Here is an 18,513-nt window from a genome sequence, read left to right on the forward strand (position 1 = left end):
TAAAAGGTTTGTCAGCTGAAGGAGGCTATAACTCTGAAAGCCTTGAAAAGAATGTCTTGGAGATAAAAAGAGAAAAAAAGTGAGCAAGTAGAGGAAATAAAAACCTCCAACTTTTACGCAATAATAGAATTCTGAAGCAGAGGAGGGAGGTATGTGAAATGCAATAAACAGGAAGTCAGAGCAGGACAGTCACTTTTTATTTCCTATCACAGTTTTATAACTGATTGTTTCAGTACAACATCCCATCCTATAAACACTCTTCTTCATCCCGGTGTGAAACTTTTCTTTATCGCTCTTCTCTAAATTATAAAGTTCCTGATGTGCTCTTCTACCCGTCTTGTCCAGCAGTTGTAGCAAGCAGAAAGATAGTCTGAATGCTTTGTTGTGCCAAACAAATTTGTTCACGTACAGGTGTGATCTATCTGTAGGAGCACTGAGCTCACTATTAGTCCATCCGAGTCCAGGCCACAGTCTAAGCAGAGAGGCTTAGACTTCCTCCTGCTCCACTAGCTGATACTTGGGTGTTCCTAAAGAGCCAAGATATAGTCTGCCCCAAGATCTCCTACTAGTAGGACGGGCCTGAAACAGCCCAGGAAGCATCCTGGAGGCATCCCAGACAGATGTCCAAACCACATTAATGTGCTCCTTTTCTACTCTGAGCCCCTCCCAACTGGCTGAGCTCTTTACCCCAACATTTCCTTCACCTGTGAGGTCACTGCTCTCAGTTTCTGTCAGCAGGAGACAGTCAGAAATCTTAACAAAGATGCTGCTGTGAGCCGTTTAATAACCACTCTCTCTCACAGTTGGAATATAAAACAATCCTCCACTCACCGTATGCTGTAGAGCACGTTGCCGTTTTTAGAGATGCGTAGCAGCTTGTTGTCGGTGGTGACCTCATGAAAGTTGGCCCCCTTCTCGTTGGCAAAGAACAAGTCAGGTTTCCAGATGGAGTCCAACATGGAGGGGTCGAGGTCCAGCGAGTCGTCTGGATATTCGCTGTAGGCCAGCCGAGGGTCGTTCCACTGCTGTCTCAAGAAGATGTTCACTCTGTAGTCCTACAAGGAGACACAGAGGATATGGAAGTGTTAGAGGTATGGGCAAGAAGGCAGAAGGAACATCTACTGAACATCTTCAAACATCTGGCTTGGTCTGAAGCTCATTTATTATTGCATGGCACTATAGTTAGTCCTGGTGGAATACACAACGGTCGACATTACTATCACATTCACAGCCTGGCAGTCCTATCTTTTCTCTCATGTTATCCTCATGTTCACTGATGCATTCTTTGGAGGTCCAAATTCTCCCTGAAATAGACGAGGCAGGTGGGAAGGAAACTGCTTTGGCAGAGAAAAGGCTTCAGTGGGTGGTAATTTTGGGGAATGATTGGGCAAAACTTTTCAAAAACAATTCTGTGTCTTATAGATGAAGTGGTTTGAGAGGAAACTAGACTGCACCTGGTTAGCATACAAAATCTAGGCAATGAGCGACACTTTGGCCAAGTGTTTTTACACAGCTGAAGTTTCCATTGGACATTTTACAAATGCAGATCTGTGTGCATGTGGCTGCTGGTAGTAGAAAGTGTAATAAATGCCAGAAAATACTGCAAGAGAAGGTGTTTTTCCAGCCTTGTAGAGCAACCCAGAAAAGCAAGAAAACTCATTAAAAGGAGAGTCTGATAATGAATATTAAAAAAGCGTCTTCATATGGATGAAGCATATTCATAAAACCGTAGTTACGCAGTTGGTAACAGCTGGATTTCAGACTCGCTGTTCTTGTTCTGTGTGGATAATCTGCTAACTTAATTTTCCTTGAACATGTAAGTGTGTTGTAGTGGTTTGTTACGATGTGTTGGTGTCGTATGTTGACACACGTGCTGAGGGCAGAGAGTGGAGAGCAGTAGGAAAGACGCTGTAATGTTATTCTGTTTTTTGTTTTTTTTTTGCCTACTTCAGCCTTAAATTAACATGTAACAGCAAAAGCTGTAAAGCACAACTGACACACCTTGAACAGAAGGATGTAAAATATATCCACGGGGAAATGTTGTCTTTAAAAAATAAGAAAGAAAATGTGGAAAAGGGAGAAAAAAGGCTCATCAAGGGTCACCGCACCGCTGACTCACGAAGCTGTAACTCCATATGGAGGACCGGATCGACAGATACAGGCAGACGCAGCAACGGAGTGATGGACAGAGCTGAGCGGGTGGTTATGGGTCTTTATCCATATGTCATTTCCTCCTTTATGTGAATGTAAGAGATTTTACTGATGGTGGTGACTTGTAGCCTTGAGCTACAGCACAGATCTGTTTCCTGTCTGTGAACCTGTGTGATCTCTCAGATCCTGCTCAGCCTCAGGGTATTCAAACTACTCGGCTTTGTGCTTTTGTTTTCACAATCTCTATTTGTATTTCTGCACTTGTTCTTGGGGTTGTGTGTTGCCAGAAATCATAGCTAGATGGATGTGGAGCGAGACGATGAAGAACACAGATGGAAATGTTGTGCTTAATGGCCAATCAAAAGAAGAGAATATTTTTTTTATTACATTTGATTAAAAGACAAAAAGTGTTATTCATGACACATGAGTACACATCCTGGCCACAAAGGACAATCAGGAGGAAGTTAAGTTTTGTTAGTGTATACAGCCTCCTACAATTCTCATCTTAAATGTTCTTCCTCACCAAATATGGACAATATTTTAAACAAGGAGCTCTGCATTCAGGTGGCTCTGAATGTTCACTTTCAGTTTTTCTTCTGATTGGATCTGTCAGCACACAGTGCTCATAAGTGCTGCTGATTATGGCTCATCTGGATCACACATTGGAATGTTCATTTTTGGTTTCAATAGGTTTTATCCAGCTGCATTCTGAATCGATGGATGTCAGATCAAAAACAGAGCACAGAAATTAACCTCCACCATCTCGCGCACAGTCAGACCTGACTGAACACGACAGTCCGTCTGCCCTAGACTCAAAAGGCTTTTTATTTCATTTCACCTCAAAATTAAAACGCGGTGTGGGAAACGTGGTTGCAGTATGACAACACGGACAACTGATTTAGGTTTAGGTATAAAAATAATTTGACTGAGATCACATAAAGACCATGGTTTGGGTGAAGGTTAGGGATGGGTGGAGAGTCTCCAGTAGATGTTGTCTGAATCTCTGTAATTAGTGGCTGTACTAAAGTAAATCATTGAGCATTTAAAGGATCATCTGTTTTTGTCTGTCCCTCAGATCGTTCCCTTCTTCTATGCGTTAGAGTAGAACTAGCCTTTACACTGGTTTCCCTGTATTTTATCACCTGTATCGACACATTTCTGCCTCTGTCCCGTGTCTCCCCCCTTCTCACACTGCTCTGTAAATTCTCTGCATGTGCAGTGCAATCGATCCAGGTAGAAGATATGAACCGCTGCTCCCACAGAGCTTTGTTGTATAACCCCTCCACCACCCATTCTCCATTTCCTGTTTCACAATCAGAGATGGAGTCTCTGTATTGAGTGTGGGATGGCATTTAGCTTGCCCCTCCATCTCCCTAATTGTCAATTATTCTCAGAACATGGAGCCTGGCCACTCCGGCCAGGCTGGAGCCATCATTAAGCGGCGTGGCGTAGCAGAAAAGCATCGCAGGGACGAGGTACGGCGTGCCAGCAGCCCCGGCGGGTGGCATTTAAAGGAGCAATGAGCCACAGTGCCGTACATGTGTGTATGTGTGTGAAATGCAGTCACATGGCAATCAGCCCCAGTGAGCCCCAGTCGCCGTTTATCACTGTTTATTACACTGAATATCTCACATGAAACAAATGAGCCTGACCTTTCAAACGAGTCGCCTTTTCTTCTGCTTGAGAATATTATGAATATCCTGAAATGAAGCCGAGATGAGGAGCGTCTGTTGATGCAGAGAGCCAACGAGGAAATACAGAGGAGCAGAGCGAGTGTATGCCAGGACCATCAGTCACTGACGGGCCTACGGTTTGATATCAGCTTGGAAAGGGCAAAAGCTGGGCAGACAGGAACCTGATGAAGTTTCTCAAAACAAAGATAACTAGAAGGGCACTCAGAGATCACAGGACTCCACTAGAACCAGTACCCCATTGTGCAGTTCTACACCACAATCAAATGGGTAAAAACACCCAAACCTGGCAGACATAATCAACATTCAGTCATCATGCACATGTCAGGTCAGTCGGCTTCTCTGCAGTCAAAAGAAGATTACTGTATCCATCTGCAGTAATGTATATCCAGTGGTATGGCGTTCTATGAGCAGAGTAGAAGTCAACACATTAATGAAATGTTGGAGTAAAGGAGGGTCGCAAAGCTGCTTGACAATTTGCAGCAACTGTAGCTGCAGTAGGTCGGAAAATGCTACATGGTCAAATTCAATGGAAACAAATGCCCTCTCAATGTTTTGGTTTACCACTGTCAATTAGTCTTACACTGTTTATTTATATTCATTTGCCTTTGTTGCTAACTTTATTATGTATGTGTTGAGTGAATTGCAGCTCAGTGTCATCTCAGTGAATCCACAGTCTTTGTAGCATTGGCCACACTCCTCTCCCTCCTATGTCCCGCCACTGGTGGTCCTGATTTCCCCTCAGTTCTGTGTCCCGCTAACACGCCACACTCAAACGGTGTTAATATTGTATGCTACATGAGGTTATTGAACTGTGCTAACACTCACCCTTTTTAAAAAAAATAAACTCGAAATAAAAAAGTCTCAAACTCAGGGTCATTGTACTGATCGTCTGTGTTCAACTGTTTATGAGCTTTGTGAATCTGTACCCAGTCTCTACCCAGGGGGTGATATACCCTCTATTTACAGACTTCTGAAGATCCACAAAGAAGGAGTCCCACTCAGACCCATTAGCAGCATAAACTCAGCCACCTACAACATTTCCAAGCCCCTCGCCACCATCCTCGCGCCCCCTGCGGGGAACACACCCCATCACATTAAAAACTCCTCTGACTTCACCAACAATTTCCAGAAACTTACTCTGGATCCAGGTGAAACCATAGTGTCCATTGATGTGGTTTCTCTCTTCACTGGCATACCTACAACTTAGGCAGTGTAGACTGCAGAACCAGCTTCACTCCGCACACTGTTAAACCTCGGCCTCACCACCACATATTTTAAACACAACGAGGGTTTCTACAGACAAAAACGTGGATGTGCTATGGGCTCCCGGTGTCACCTATTATAGCCAACCTTTACATGGAGGAAGTGGAAAGAAAGGCTCTGGGCTCGTTTAAAGATACACCACCTAACCACTGGTACAGATACGTGGATGACACCTGGGTCAAAATCCAAACCCAAGAAGTAGAAGCCTTCACTGCTCACATCAACTCAGTGGATTGAAACATCCAAGTTAATCAGGGAAGACACAAAGGTTAACAGTTTGCTGTTTCTGGACTGTGCTGTGTGCATGGAGGAGGATGGAAACCTCAACACTAAAGTTTACCTGAAGCCCACACACACAGACCAATTTCTTCTCTTTGACTCCCACCACCCTGTGGAACACAAACTTGGATTAATCAGGACCCTACAACACCAGGCAGAAAATGTTCCCTCTAAGCCTGAAGGGAAAAAGAGGGAACACACACTTGTAAAGGAAGCTCTTAAAACATGTGGTTATCATCAAATCAGCAAAGGCACACAGGAAAAAGGTCAGAAACCAACTATGGAGAAACAGAATCACAAACAGAACAACACTGTCATCCCTGTCATCAGAGAAACTGAGGGTGGGGCTTACAACACCAACTGTCTGCCATCTGTCTGAGAACCTCCCCAGGCACCCACTCACATCTTGATCTCAGTAAGTCACATGATGGGGTGAGGTAAGGTCTCACAATGGTTTTTACCTGAAACCTTTGCTGATAATGACCCACACCTTTTTCACACCTTGGCTCATGTGATGGTGCAGATGATCAATAGTGGGTCAACGACCCTCTTAAGGGACACTCCCACTAGGGTTAAATACCTGAGCTTAAAACGCTTCTCGGATGAAACGTCTTCAAGAAACTTAAAGAAGTCCAGACACTTTTATTTCCAAGCTCCTTAGATGGGTATGGTTATGGTTATGTCACTGTCCAGTTATGTTTGTGCTCCTGATGTTTGTATTTGCTATAATTTTGTTTGTTTGTTTGCTGTTGAATGTTTATAAACATCTCTAACCTGCAGCCAGTTTGTGTGAGTAAATCTAAAACATGTACTCACTGGATCTACGTGATCACATTGAATAACGCACATGTCCATTTCCTTTTAACAAATATGAGACATAGACAAACTCGTACCAGTCTGTTCGTCCAACTGCTCTCAGAAGCACTGGTAACAACATGCTTCCAATGGTAGGGTACGTTTATGATCATTTATCAGACTGAATACTATTAATAATATTACTCTAACCCTAACTCTTTGAGCCTACTCCTCACAGTCTACAAAGGATTAATCCATGCTTATATACATTTGCAAAGAAAAACATTAAAAGTGCCCAAAAATGAAAATGCATGTCTTAGTTTGCAGTATATAGTAAAGGTTAAACCTGATTTATTGTGTGTAAATGAGCTTCAGAGTCCTAACAGAATCCAATCTGTGATTTTAATTCTGAAAGTGAGCAGAGCGAGCAGCTTTTCCTTTCAATTCATGAACTGAAAACATATTTTTTTTCAAAATGGATAAATGAGGTTTACTTGCATTTTTGACTATGAGCTTTCTCAGCCTGAGAGACAGGCACCCTGCAGTTAATGTTCTATCTGCAAAGATATTTTATTTTGAAATGCCCTGAAAGCATTTAATTGTTTCACTGGAAAAAGTGGTCACATCGCACATTCATTTGGTCTATAAAACCTCATCATTATGGGTCAGAGGCTCCTCGTGGCTGCAGATGGACAAACATTAAAATGCAGAAATCAGCAAGCGGACATCAAATCTGTCTCGGACCGAAATGAGGGGAAAGTAATTTGAATGCACAAACGATTCATTTCAGGGAATAGTTCAGTGTTAGGAGAGCAGATGACTCATTTATTAAAAACGTTTATACTGAGGCAGCTTCATATTAAACCCTTCTATCTGAGAACGAGACACGAGGCCGTCGGACTGTTAAGTGCTACCCTGACATTACCATCTACCGTCGATGTGCTGTTATGAAACCATCAGCAGAGGAACTGCTGTACTTACACAATACCTTGCTCATTTCAGCATGTATTAAACTCAGGCAGTAAACCACGCATGAAAGGATGCAATACTCTTCCTCCTCTTCTTCCTGCAGCAACAACAACAACAACTACAGCGGCAGCCACATTCTATTTCCATGCCTGTCATAACATCCTGCCGTCTCCTTGGACGGCGCTCAGGAGGAGGTAGGAGGTCACGGAGGCTCACACATTATGGTGGCACATCTGCGCGTGGAGAGGGAAACATGCTGTCTTCAGCATGCGGCCTGGGAAAAAGCCAAAGCTGCGCCTGCAGCTCTGTGAGATGTCGGAACAGTTTACGAGAAATCCAGGAAGCAAGCCTCTGCCCGGATCTCGAAAGAGGCGAGGAGGGTGCCGACGCGTTAGACCTGGACCGTTCGAGCTTGGCGTGTCCAATTTAAACTTCTAATTAAATCACCCACCTGAAACCTGTTTGATGATGAGAAACTTTTGCCTTGAGATGGTTACAGTTTCCCATGAATGTGAAGTCGCAAATCAAAAACTGGAAAATGATGATTTTGTAGACATGTGAGAAAGAAAAGTGGGAGGCACAGAGCTGCAGCACATCAGTGGAAGACAGCGGTTATATATCTGAAATGAATCTGGTTTTCTGTCCCAGGGTAACATTTAGATCAGCGCTGTATGAAATATGAGCACAAAATGAATCTTTTGATGCATTTTCACTGACAAAACTTCACAAAGTTCATTCCTTTATTCTGACTCCACAGATAAAAACACGGCAGATTACTTTACTGTAAGATTTCTTCCTTCGATGACTCACAAACACACGTAGTGCACATTTATGCACACGAGTCCAAATTAATGAGATAAAACTCATTAGTGCACATGAGGATAACATTTTAGATAACCTGACATATATACGAAAGAAAAGCTTATATCAAAATGTATGAACTGTGTTAAGAAGAAAAGAAACAGCAGCTCAACACTTTTTAATGTAATACATGTCTTACTTATGATTTAATATTCCAATAATCAGTAATCAGATGTTTAAGGTTTCAGTGTGTGTGCACGTGTGCTACAAAGGAAGTGTGAAAGAATGAAGAGAGATTGTGTGTGTGTGTGTGTGTGTGTGTGCACGTGTGTATGTGTGCGTGTGAGAGAGAGAGTGAGTGGGAAGAGCGCTGAAACAGGAATACCGGTGGGACTTTAGCGAGCACTGCGCCATTCTACTCACTCCATCTATCAGCGACCCGCCCCAGCAACTCGGTGGATACATGCACGTGTGCACTTATGTCTTTGTGAGGACCCGTCAAGGACATTTTAGAGGTTTAGACATTTTTTGGTTTTGGTTTTGTGATGGTTCTGGGTAAGGAACACAAAATATACTTCTCACAAACATAGCTAGACGTGTGTGTGTGTGTGTGCGTGTGTGTGTGCTGAGCATGGAGTGTAGTTACACACTGCAGTGAACAGCGTCCTTGCTGCTGCTCGCTCTGTGTTTCGCCTCCTGAGGTTTAAAATGGATTTTCTGCTTTGATAAAAGCTGATAAATCCAATTATATCAGTACTTTGCTTTTTCCTATAATCCACCATTTGAGAGATTAGAGCACCAGCTCTGACTGTGGTCTGCAGTGCGTGGACTGACTCTATGGTCTGTTATATTTGGTTTCTATATCATCATCAAAACACTCATTCAGGTCTCTGTTTCACATTGGATCTTCAACATGTTTTCATTTTCTCACAGAACTTTATCCGAGCACTGGAAACCGCCGTAAATTGGTCTCGTTGGTCTATAGATGGTGTGTCCAGAGCGTGAAGCATTTCCATGTGTGGTCTACTTCTATGACATAACTCTGACTTTATATGTGAATATTAATTGTGCTTTTTAGCCCCTGTTATGACAGGGCAAGTGAGAGTGGATAAGAAAGGTGGGAGAGAGAGGAAGAGGGTGGATTCAAGCTCAGGCCTGTGCAGTAGGTCACCTGTTTAACCCAGTGAGCTTTACTGAAGCAGGTGGGGTGCGGGGCATCAGCTGAACAGGTATTAAAAGTTTCTCTGTGTTCTTCTGCTCATCATTTTAATGAATAATACTGCCACAAAGTGTTCTTTTCTTCAGTTTTTCCATTGATTTTGCTTCTGTGAGAGAGAAAATCTGGATTTTTTTTCTGCATGTTGAGGATCTGTAGAAGCCACCAGATTCAGTGTGTGTGTGTGTGTGTGTGCATGTGTGTGCGTGTGTGTGTGTGTACTGTGGGATGTCTACCTTTGCTGCTCGGCTCTGCCTCAGTCTTTCTTTCCTCCTTCCTTTCTACCATTTCTCTGCTCTTCTCTCCTTCCTCCATCATTTCTTCTTCCAAACACATTATTCTTTTATCATTTCTATTCTCCCACGTCAAAGGAGCTTGCAAAGAAAAGCGTCTTAAAGAAGTCCAGACGCTTTTCTTTGCAAGCTCCTTTGACTACGATAACCTGGATGACTGAGAACCTTCACAGACCTATTCTCCCACGTGTTTCCCTCTTTTTTCCTGGTCTTATGTTTATTTTTAAAGTAATAATGTAATATGAGGCAAAGCACTGGGCACCTTCACATTACACCTACAGGAGCCCCTCAGCCACGAAGCTCCTGATGCACATTTTCTGTGCTGATGTTAATGCCAGAGGAGGTTTGGAGTTCTACAGCGTCTTTGCACTACTAGCCTCAGCTGCGAGCCCGCTCTGAGCTGCTGTGGTTACGAAATGCTTCCACATGCAGCTGATTGTGGAATATCTAACAGGACACACATTTCTTGTCTTGTCTTGTGCTCAGTGAACTCCTCTCACTGTGTCACAGATGTTGGTAGAGGCAGACTGCATGGCCAGGCACTTGATTTGAATTCATAGATGAAGTGGTGTAGCCCAGTACTTTTGTCCATATGGTGTATGCTCATTGGTAACGATCCGTGTGTGGCTTTGTGAGAACCACTCTGCACACTCTGGTGTGGTTTGCTGTGAAGTAGCAACCGCAAGAGCAGATCTGAGGCCTCCAAATCTGAGATCAAGGAAAATCCTGGGTTACTTACTGTGGTTTGGGAGTGAGGTGATGTCATGAATGGTCAACGGATGCATCTCACTGGGATTCCTTGGTGCTGTCTCTTTGAGTTTTGCTGACACTGCGGCTTCACTTTGGATTAAAGCTAAACGCCAGAAACAATACAGTTTTTGTCTTTCACAACTTTCTGGACTCTCTCTATTACCCGAGCTCTTTCACTCGGATGAGATAAATGTCATATATTTTTTCAAAATGGGCTACGCAATTTCCCCTAGCAGCAGGACACTGTCTTTCTGTTTGGAACAGTAGTTAAACAGTGGGAAACGGCACGCTGTTGAACACTACTGTCAGTATTTCCTGCAGCAGCAGGAACGTGTACACCGTGTCAGACTGAGTCAACTTAATGGGCTCGCTGGCACACAGGTAAACTGAAAGACTTTGGATCTGACTCGCAGGAAAAATGCACTTTTGTTTTGGTGTTTTTACAACGTTTTCTTTGCTAACAGGATGGCAGAACATAAAACCTTCCTTTGATCTTCAACTTTTAGGGCCTTGAAAACCAGTTTTTCAAACAGTACTACCTGCCCGAGACAGGGAGCTGTGGGCTGTTTCACAGGAGTGTTTGTGTGTTTGTTAAATCCTAAAGCTGCTCGGGCAAAAGCAAACAGGGAGGAAAATAAGGACTTTTCTGGGGTGCTTGGTCACGCTGATCAAAACAGCCTTTTACTACTAGATGCAAAATTCCTCAAAGTAAAAAAACACAACACCACATTACACGTGTGCATGCTGAACGATGTTTAATCTGCGAATGTGCCCGAGGCCCTGCAGAAGGTTCACACAGCTGACAAGTTCAGAGCTCTCATTGGATGAAGAAGTGATTCATGTATGTTTTGAAGGTTAGCGGCACGAGCGTGCCTCGTTTTTACAAACACTTACAGAGGCAGCGGATGCTGAAATAGCCTCTGTTGTCACACACATGCGAAGACACACAAAGGTTGGTTGGTGTCATATCGGCTCTGAGCCTTGTTGCTCTGTGAAGGTTGCTGGTTCAGTTATATTAGCACTAATGGGTTTTCTGTGTAATGATTGAGCGTAAATTTCCACTCCACTGCGTACAAACAGGCACGGGGCTGCTACGTTGTTATGCAAATGGTCGCGGCAGTGATGCGCTCTAACAAATGAAGTGTAGCAAATGGGAGACGGGGTCAATGAGGCAGAGAAATTTCGAAATGCTCACAGGGCAGAACGCTTTTAATTTTTAAAGGGAAATAAAAGTGAAACTTTTGGATGTGCTGAATATCGGTGAAGCTTTCGTTTAAATTAATTAAATTTTTCAGGGCGGAGTTACCCGAGCTGAAACACAGCCGCGACGAGACGTGACAGTTTCTATTAGTTGCCCGACCGTCCGAATCCACACAGACAAAAGTGACAAAAAAATGATGTGAAAGTCTTTACACCGAGGTGTGATATGGAGAATAAATCAGCTCACCATTGTTGTTTCGGCGATGGACCCGAAGCTGTTGATGAAAATGTTGCAGGTTACGTTGACAGGCGGACCTGGAGAGAGGGAGCAGAGAGACACGAGAAGTTAGAGTTCATAATATTTATGCAGACAGAAGACGTGGAGACGTGTTCGTCATCACAGAACGTGGAAACCTGCTCGTGAGAGTTGACTGCAGAGCTCAACATGGATTCAACACTGCATCAACACTGCAAGCAGCTTGAATTTGAGTCGGTATAGAAGCTGTAAAGAGTGAATGTGTGCATTGTGGGTAATAATTTCTGATGAGCCTTTAGATGTTGTTCCACTTCTAAAAGAGCTTTCATTGATTTTCACTGAGGACATGTTGAATTTCTGAGGAAATTAATTAAACTTAGGCATGAAAACATGATAAAAACCGAGCGAGGCTGACAGTGATCACTGACTTTTTTTATGGGGTTTGTTGAAATTAAACAGCACAAGATACAAATCATTAAAACATGTTAAAAACACCACAACCTTAAAAACACAGAGTAGTTTGGACCCGGAAGCAGTGTTCATATGTCATCACTTAATAACCGGATTGCTAGCAGAGTCAGGGGTCAGCATGGACACCCTGATTGATCTGCAGCTCCATGCACAACAAACTGTGATGCTCTGTGTATCCTGACTCCTTTCTATCAGAACCAGCATGAACATTTCCTGCAGAGTGAACTACAGCAGCCACTCTGTTGGATCGGACCACACGGACTAGCCTTCGTTTCCCACGTGCATCATCAGTGAGCCCTGAGCCAAATACTCACGCTCACACATATTTCCAGCTTCCAACATCAACTCTGATGACCACCTGATATCTCCCGCCCACTAACAGGTGCCATGATGGACAGGTAATCAGTGTTACTCAGAATGCTGGGCCTGGTTGGTGTCTGCAGCCTCCTGCTTTACATTCTCCTCGCTGCTGATAATTGCTGCACTTTGTCGGGGTTGGTTTACAGCGTAAGATTCTTCATGTGTTCTGAATCGATGTAAGCTGAGTGGATGTGTTTGCGTGTATCAGTCTGCGTGTTGCCGGATATTAAAGCAGCAGAGAAGATTAAAGCTGAAGCGAGTTGATGGCAGACTGCAGGAAGTAAACAAAGTGAAAGAAACCTTCTGCTGCGGGAAAGTTGGCTTCAAACACTGGCTGAATAAACAACTCGCTTTTCCAGACTTAAATGTTCTGACAGCGTCCTACTGCCTGACAACAGCAGGAAGTTTGTCCCAGAGCCGCTGAGACGAGGAAATGCGCAAACGTCTCATTACAACTCGAGAAAACTACAAACGAGAAAACCAATTACACATCCCCCCGAGCCTTGAAAAGCCCACTCGAGTGGTGTCAATGAACCCACAGTGTCCTTTCAAAGGGAATCATAACAACCAAGACAGTCTGCCCTCTCTCCTCTCAGAGACGAGACGCCGCGTTCAAGGTTGATGAGTTAGTCGAGGTGAGAGTCAGCAGCCTCGTGCACGTCTCCACGATTCTTTGTCTCACTGGAGTCTACAAACACAAATGCAGTAAGAAGCACGGACACCGACCCAGTAGTTTAAATGGCTAAATGGCTTCAGAGTTCGTGTTTTTTCTCTTTTCTCTTTCCTTTCACTCATTATAATCTGGCTGAACTCTGAAAACCAAGTCAAGCTGCATCAATGAATGTAGAATAAAAAGTCAGTTTTCAAATATGAAACTAACGTTTAATATGCTAAAGGTTGACACTATAATAAATCCTTGTTGTAGCCTTAGTCAGTCAGTCAGATTATTGCATGAGCGATGAAAGAGCAGGTGGCGTGATAATGGCTGGTGCAAGGAATAAAACTAAATACTGAAACACAGATTCAACAAAACACCACTGAAATAACTAAATAAGACATTTATTAAAAACATTAGATGTGAGGATTAATAAGACGAAAGGTTTTGTGTCCAGTTTCAGCTTGAACCTGCAGGTCTGTGATTCTTCAGGCCGCCTCTAATAATTTGGCCTCATTGAAACAGTTTTGGGGAACCTTCTCTGTTAAACGGCTGATTGAACTAAAGTCTTCACATACACATCTCCACTGCAGACACCTGGTTTAAAAAAAAATCACTCCTTTGAGCGTTCTCCCCTCTGACCTTCCTTATAACCATTTTTAGCACATCACGCTCGCTGGTGTACTACACCAATAAAAATCCTCCCAGTAGAACCAATCACAGAGGCCTCGTCAGCTCTGATATCATGCTTTATCACAGTATCATCTCAGTCTGCATGTTTCCATTCATCAGGCTCAAAGAACTTCACAGCTCCAGTAGGAGCAGGATGATCCTCAAATGAAGCATTTTCCTTGTATTGGATTTAAGTCTGCAGACACAGTATGATCAGCTCTTTGTCTGTGAGATAATTACACTAATAACTGCCTACATATTTCAAACGCATTTTTGTAAACAGATTACTGTAATCCGATTATTTTTAATCCATTTCCCATTAGAGATCTTAGAAAAAAATGTATTTGATTTTTAATGAGTCAAATGGCTGAATCACACATGTTGATGTAAGTTAAGGTCTCTCTCTCACACACACGGTCTGCCTTTAATGTCCCTGGTTAAACTCTATGTCTAATTCTAACTGCTGGCGGCTAGCTGGAAATGAAGGAAGGGGTCTGGATTATTTTGAAGGCCAATTACGCTCTCTGTCACAGTGTGAGGAGTGCCGGAGGCATACACACAGACAGATGTTAAGTCACCGGGTTGACGACGTATGGTTAAAAGGTAAAAGATCATCAGAGCCTGACACAGGCGATGGATGGTCATGTGACATGTACAGCATCATATTTACGCAAACGACAGATTAGTGACGCGGGCGTGTGAGGAAACGAGGGCGAAGCAGAAAGAGCGACTGAGAAACGGAGATATTAAATGAACCTAGTTGGTTTCCACTGTGGCAAAAGAAAGTGGCTGCACGCGAAATGAGTTTGTTCCACTGTAGCTAAAGAGAAATCACCGCATTCTGCAGGTGGAGGAGGAGAGGAAGACATTTAACCTGCCAGCATTTGGGGTTCATTTACTTCAGATGTGATAGATAAGGGATGCTCGAAGTAGACCCGTGGGAACTGTGGAAGATTAATGCTGGTTACAGTCACGTCTAACATTCACCGACTCTGCTGTGTTTCTGTTTGTTCTGCATCTGTCATCTGTCTTCTGCACGGTACCCAGAGCTCTCCAACCATGTAAATATACAGCTTATGTGTTTGGTATGCTTCAGATTTACACCCTCGATGTTAAATGCAAACTTTAAAATGTGAGAAGAAGAAGATCAGAGCCGTCGGCTTTCAGGCTTCTCTCATTTCCACAAGTTTAAAATATTGTTTTGCTGCAGTCTGTCTTCTGAAAGGGAGCGTTTCTATTTTTCTAATGTTAATAGTTTCATGCTTTACTTCATCAAACCAAAGATAAATTAACGTGCCTGAATGATCGAAATATGTTTTCCAGCCTGTATCTGTGTAGAGAAGAGGATTTTGGAGGAATATATGATGAAATATCACACACACACATATGATTCAGAGAAAGCTACTGGGTAATATTTTATGTAATGCGTGTACACTTTAATATAAAACCTACTGAGTCTGTAATTAAATACACTGAATGAAAATGTCTGTAACAATGTCTGTGCATTTTGTCACGTGTAAGATTAATTCAAGCACTGATATAAATTATGCAACGCGTTCATTTTTTCTGTATCCATATTTTAATCTTGTGCATTTTGTTAAAATCTGCATATTTTAGTGTAGCAAAACTTGTTTGTAAGACAAGTGGGCTCCTGGTAAACTATCATCCCTGCCCGACTGCACCCGCGTGATACGAGGTGAGCGCAGGCTCTGAGTGCATCACAGGGTTTATCCATAAAGCGGCTGGTATTACATTATCACCGTGATTTCTCTCAGAATGGCTTTTCAGGCCTAACTCGAGTCCTCTGACACGTTTCCTCAGCATCCCGGCTTTGTTCACAATCCCTCCTTCAAAGTCCTCTCGCTCCGTGGTGGGAGGGTGGTGAGGGGAGGATATCGCAATTTGTCTTTTCTTCTTGACGTCCCTCAGAGCACGTGACACAAAAATCTGAGAAGGAGAAGGAGAAGCTAATACGCACTGAAAACCTCCTCCTTCTCCTTCTTTTCCACCACAGCGGTTCATTTAATAACCATGCAGTGAAGGAGAGGAGAGGAGAGAGAGACCGTTTTCCATTATTGCTTCCCGCTGAAGACAGAGACGAGAGGAAGAAGCAGCAGCTCGTTAAGTGTCACAGAGGATGGGCTGGCACCGAGTCACAGGATCCTGTAGCTTATATCAGCCTCAGCGTGCGAGCCAAGTGCTGAGAGCAGACGTGAGTGCGCTTCTACAGGCACGAGAACGGTTACATAACGTCTCTGCATCGTGAATGAAAGGGAGATTTCTCAATTAAACCGTCTGCTTTCAGCTGCAGACAGAATCAGTTTCAGAATCTCATCACGTGCTGGCATATTTCTGAGTGCAGACTCTTTTAATTAGTGCTCATTAAAATGCATGTGAGCAATTTCAATTAACGGAACTATCTGTTCTTATGCAGATTTTATGTAAACACTGTTCAGAAACCTAAACCTGAACGACCTTTTTTAACTTTGGTTATACAGGATGTTAAAAAAATGGTCGTTGATGTTTCTAAGCGGTGTCGGCGGTGGTGTAAGGCTTCCATCCTCACACACATGCTGATGTTGATGGTCATGCTGGTGTTAATGGTCTGTCCAGCTGTGGCTGAAATACCGTCAAAGGGGAATATTAATGTTGAAAACAATGTGAGTCTCAGCTCTTTGGACGTCTGTGTTCAGTTGTGTAAAGACAGCACCACACACACGTTTTTATTAGTTTTAAATTACTTTTTTTTTTTTCGTTTCACACAATTGTTTCAGTTAGTTTGAAGTCTAATTTTTATTTTAGGTAATTAAAATGTTTTTCACACCTGGTTTTAGTTTTTACTACAATAACCTCGAATGTCACTTATCAAGCACAAAACACACAATTACACACGTATGCTAAAATAAACACAACCAGACTTAGCATATGCTACAGTGCACAGACATGAAGGTGCACTGAGGCGTGCATGAACACACAAACACACAACAACCATTAATATAGATTTAGCAGCACCTACATACACAACTGTTGCAGCTGATAAAGTTTGATCACATGGCTCTTCATCCCTGCTGGCTACAGAACATCACACAGAGCTCAGTGAAATGGAAGCAAATTTGAAATGTCAGATTAATGCAAGGAGATGTGGAACTTTTCTTTTAAACTAATGAAACTCTCTTAATAATGAATGTGTAACTAATTAGGCTACATTTTGTAAAAGTGCCTGAGGTTTGAACAAAATTTGAATTTTTTTATTTCTGTGAATGCTTTTACAATTATTCATGTCCACTGGCCCTCAGTAAAGTTAACACGCACACACACACGCACACACACACGCACGAACAGGCTAATTGAGGCTAGCGACTATGCTAGTCTGCTGAGGTGGAGCGGCTCGAATAATCCCGCTCTCTTTCAGCTGAACTCCATGTCCATGAAAAACAAGTGACAGCATTAATAAAGCAGGACGAAACAACCGGCCCAGCTCGGCCTCTCAGCACTTCTGCTAACTGCAGCTGCCGCAGCCATTTCCTGCAGAGATGCTGTAAACACAGCTCTCTCTCTCTCTCTGTGTGTGATTCCCCATCATGCCACACACACGAGCTTAAAGAGGACTCGTTAGGATTTTCCTGTCGTTTTCATTGAGGTTCATAGGTTTTTGAACATGACCGCGGATTTTAAATCAAACTGTTAAAACACAGTCATTGTTTTATCAGATGCTCAAAAATGATTGGACAAATTTAATGTTTTAATAAATTCATCCAGTTATTTTATATTTTAAAATAATTTAAACATGAGGATTATAATTGCTGTGCTTCCTTGATTGAGACACTCTGCTGATCTGAGCCAAGTTATAGTAAATAGGCTGGTACTCATACAGTACTTTCTACTACAAGTCTCATTCATCCTCTATATCAAAGTACTTTTATGTGCATATTTATCTAAGGAATGATTCGGGGGAAATCAGAGTTGAGTATCTTACCCAATGGTGCTTCAACACATGGACTGAAGGGGGCGGGGACTGCTCCACCAAGCTTTGGATCGGTAGATGACCTGCTCGCCAACCCGAGGCCCAACTGCCCCGGTCATGGTCAGATTTGGTTACGCGCGGTGTATGGGTCAGTGACAGTGACTTTAGGGAAGCTGATGTAAACTTGCTTCAGTGATTTGGCTGATTATTGATGTTTATTGGGGTGTTTAAGAGGAATAAAGTTATCTGTGGTCAGTTAGGTAGAAAAAAAAACTCCTGTGGCACACCAGCATACTCCATACCAACAAAATACGTTAAATACAAATGAAACACTGATAATCTCAGAATACCTCAGTCTGCTACAACCACAACATGCTCCAGAGGTCACCATGAATTCTTGCAGAAAAATGAATGAATGAACACGTGTACCTACATTTAAAAAAGTCAGTTTCCTCATTCAACAGATGAGAAATACTCCACTTAGCTTGGTGCCAGATGTAAACTGTATTGGTTCTTTCAAGCGTCTTTCATTTCTTAGTGTTGTACTTGCCGGTCATCATCGTCTGCTCATTTTTCACTGTGAATCAGAACTGACAGGGGAAGAAGAGCTTGGTGGTGATCCAGGAAGTAGATGGGTCTAAATAGAGATAACATGAAGATGGCAGCCTGATAAACCTGCCGGGGAAGCGCGTGTAATTGCTTTTTTAATGATTAATAGTTCAGC

The 18,513-nt window shown here is 42.9% G+C and overlaps 1 protein-coding gene across 4 annotated transcripts in view; it reads right to left on the reverse strand.

The window, feature by feature from the left end:
• Positions 1-18,513, reverse strand: part of glra1 (glycine receptor, alpha 1) — a 119,015-nt gene that overhangs the window by 54,833 nt on the left and 45,669 nt on the right. For all 4 annotated transcript variants that reach the window (XM_084952821.1, XM_084952812.1, XM_084952839.1 and 1 more), the window contains 2 exons: positions 11,659-11,726; positions 832-1,055 (listed from right to left, as the gene is read on the reverse strand). In XM_084952821.1, the coding sequence (XP_084808947.1) occupies positions 832-1,055; positions 11,659-11,726 (292 nt within the window). The remainder of the gene's footprint in view (positions 1-831; positions 1,056-11,658; positions 11,727-18,513) is intronic.

The sequence above is a fragment of the Perissodus microlepis genome, chromosome 2 (genome assembly GCF_051167445.1).
Source record: "Perissodus microlepis isolate ML-2025 ecotype Zambia chromosome 2, ASM5116744v1, whole genome shotgun sequence".
Taxonomy (NCBI): domain Eukaryota; kingdom Metazoa; phylum Chordata; class Actinopteri; order Cichliformes; family Cichlidae; genus Perissodus; species Perissodus microlepis.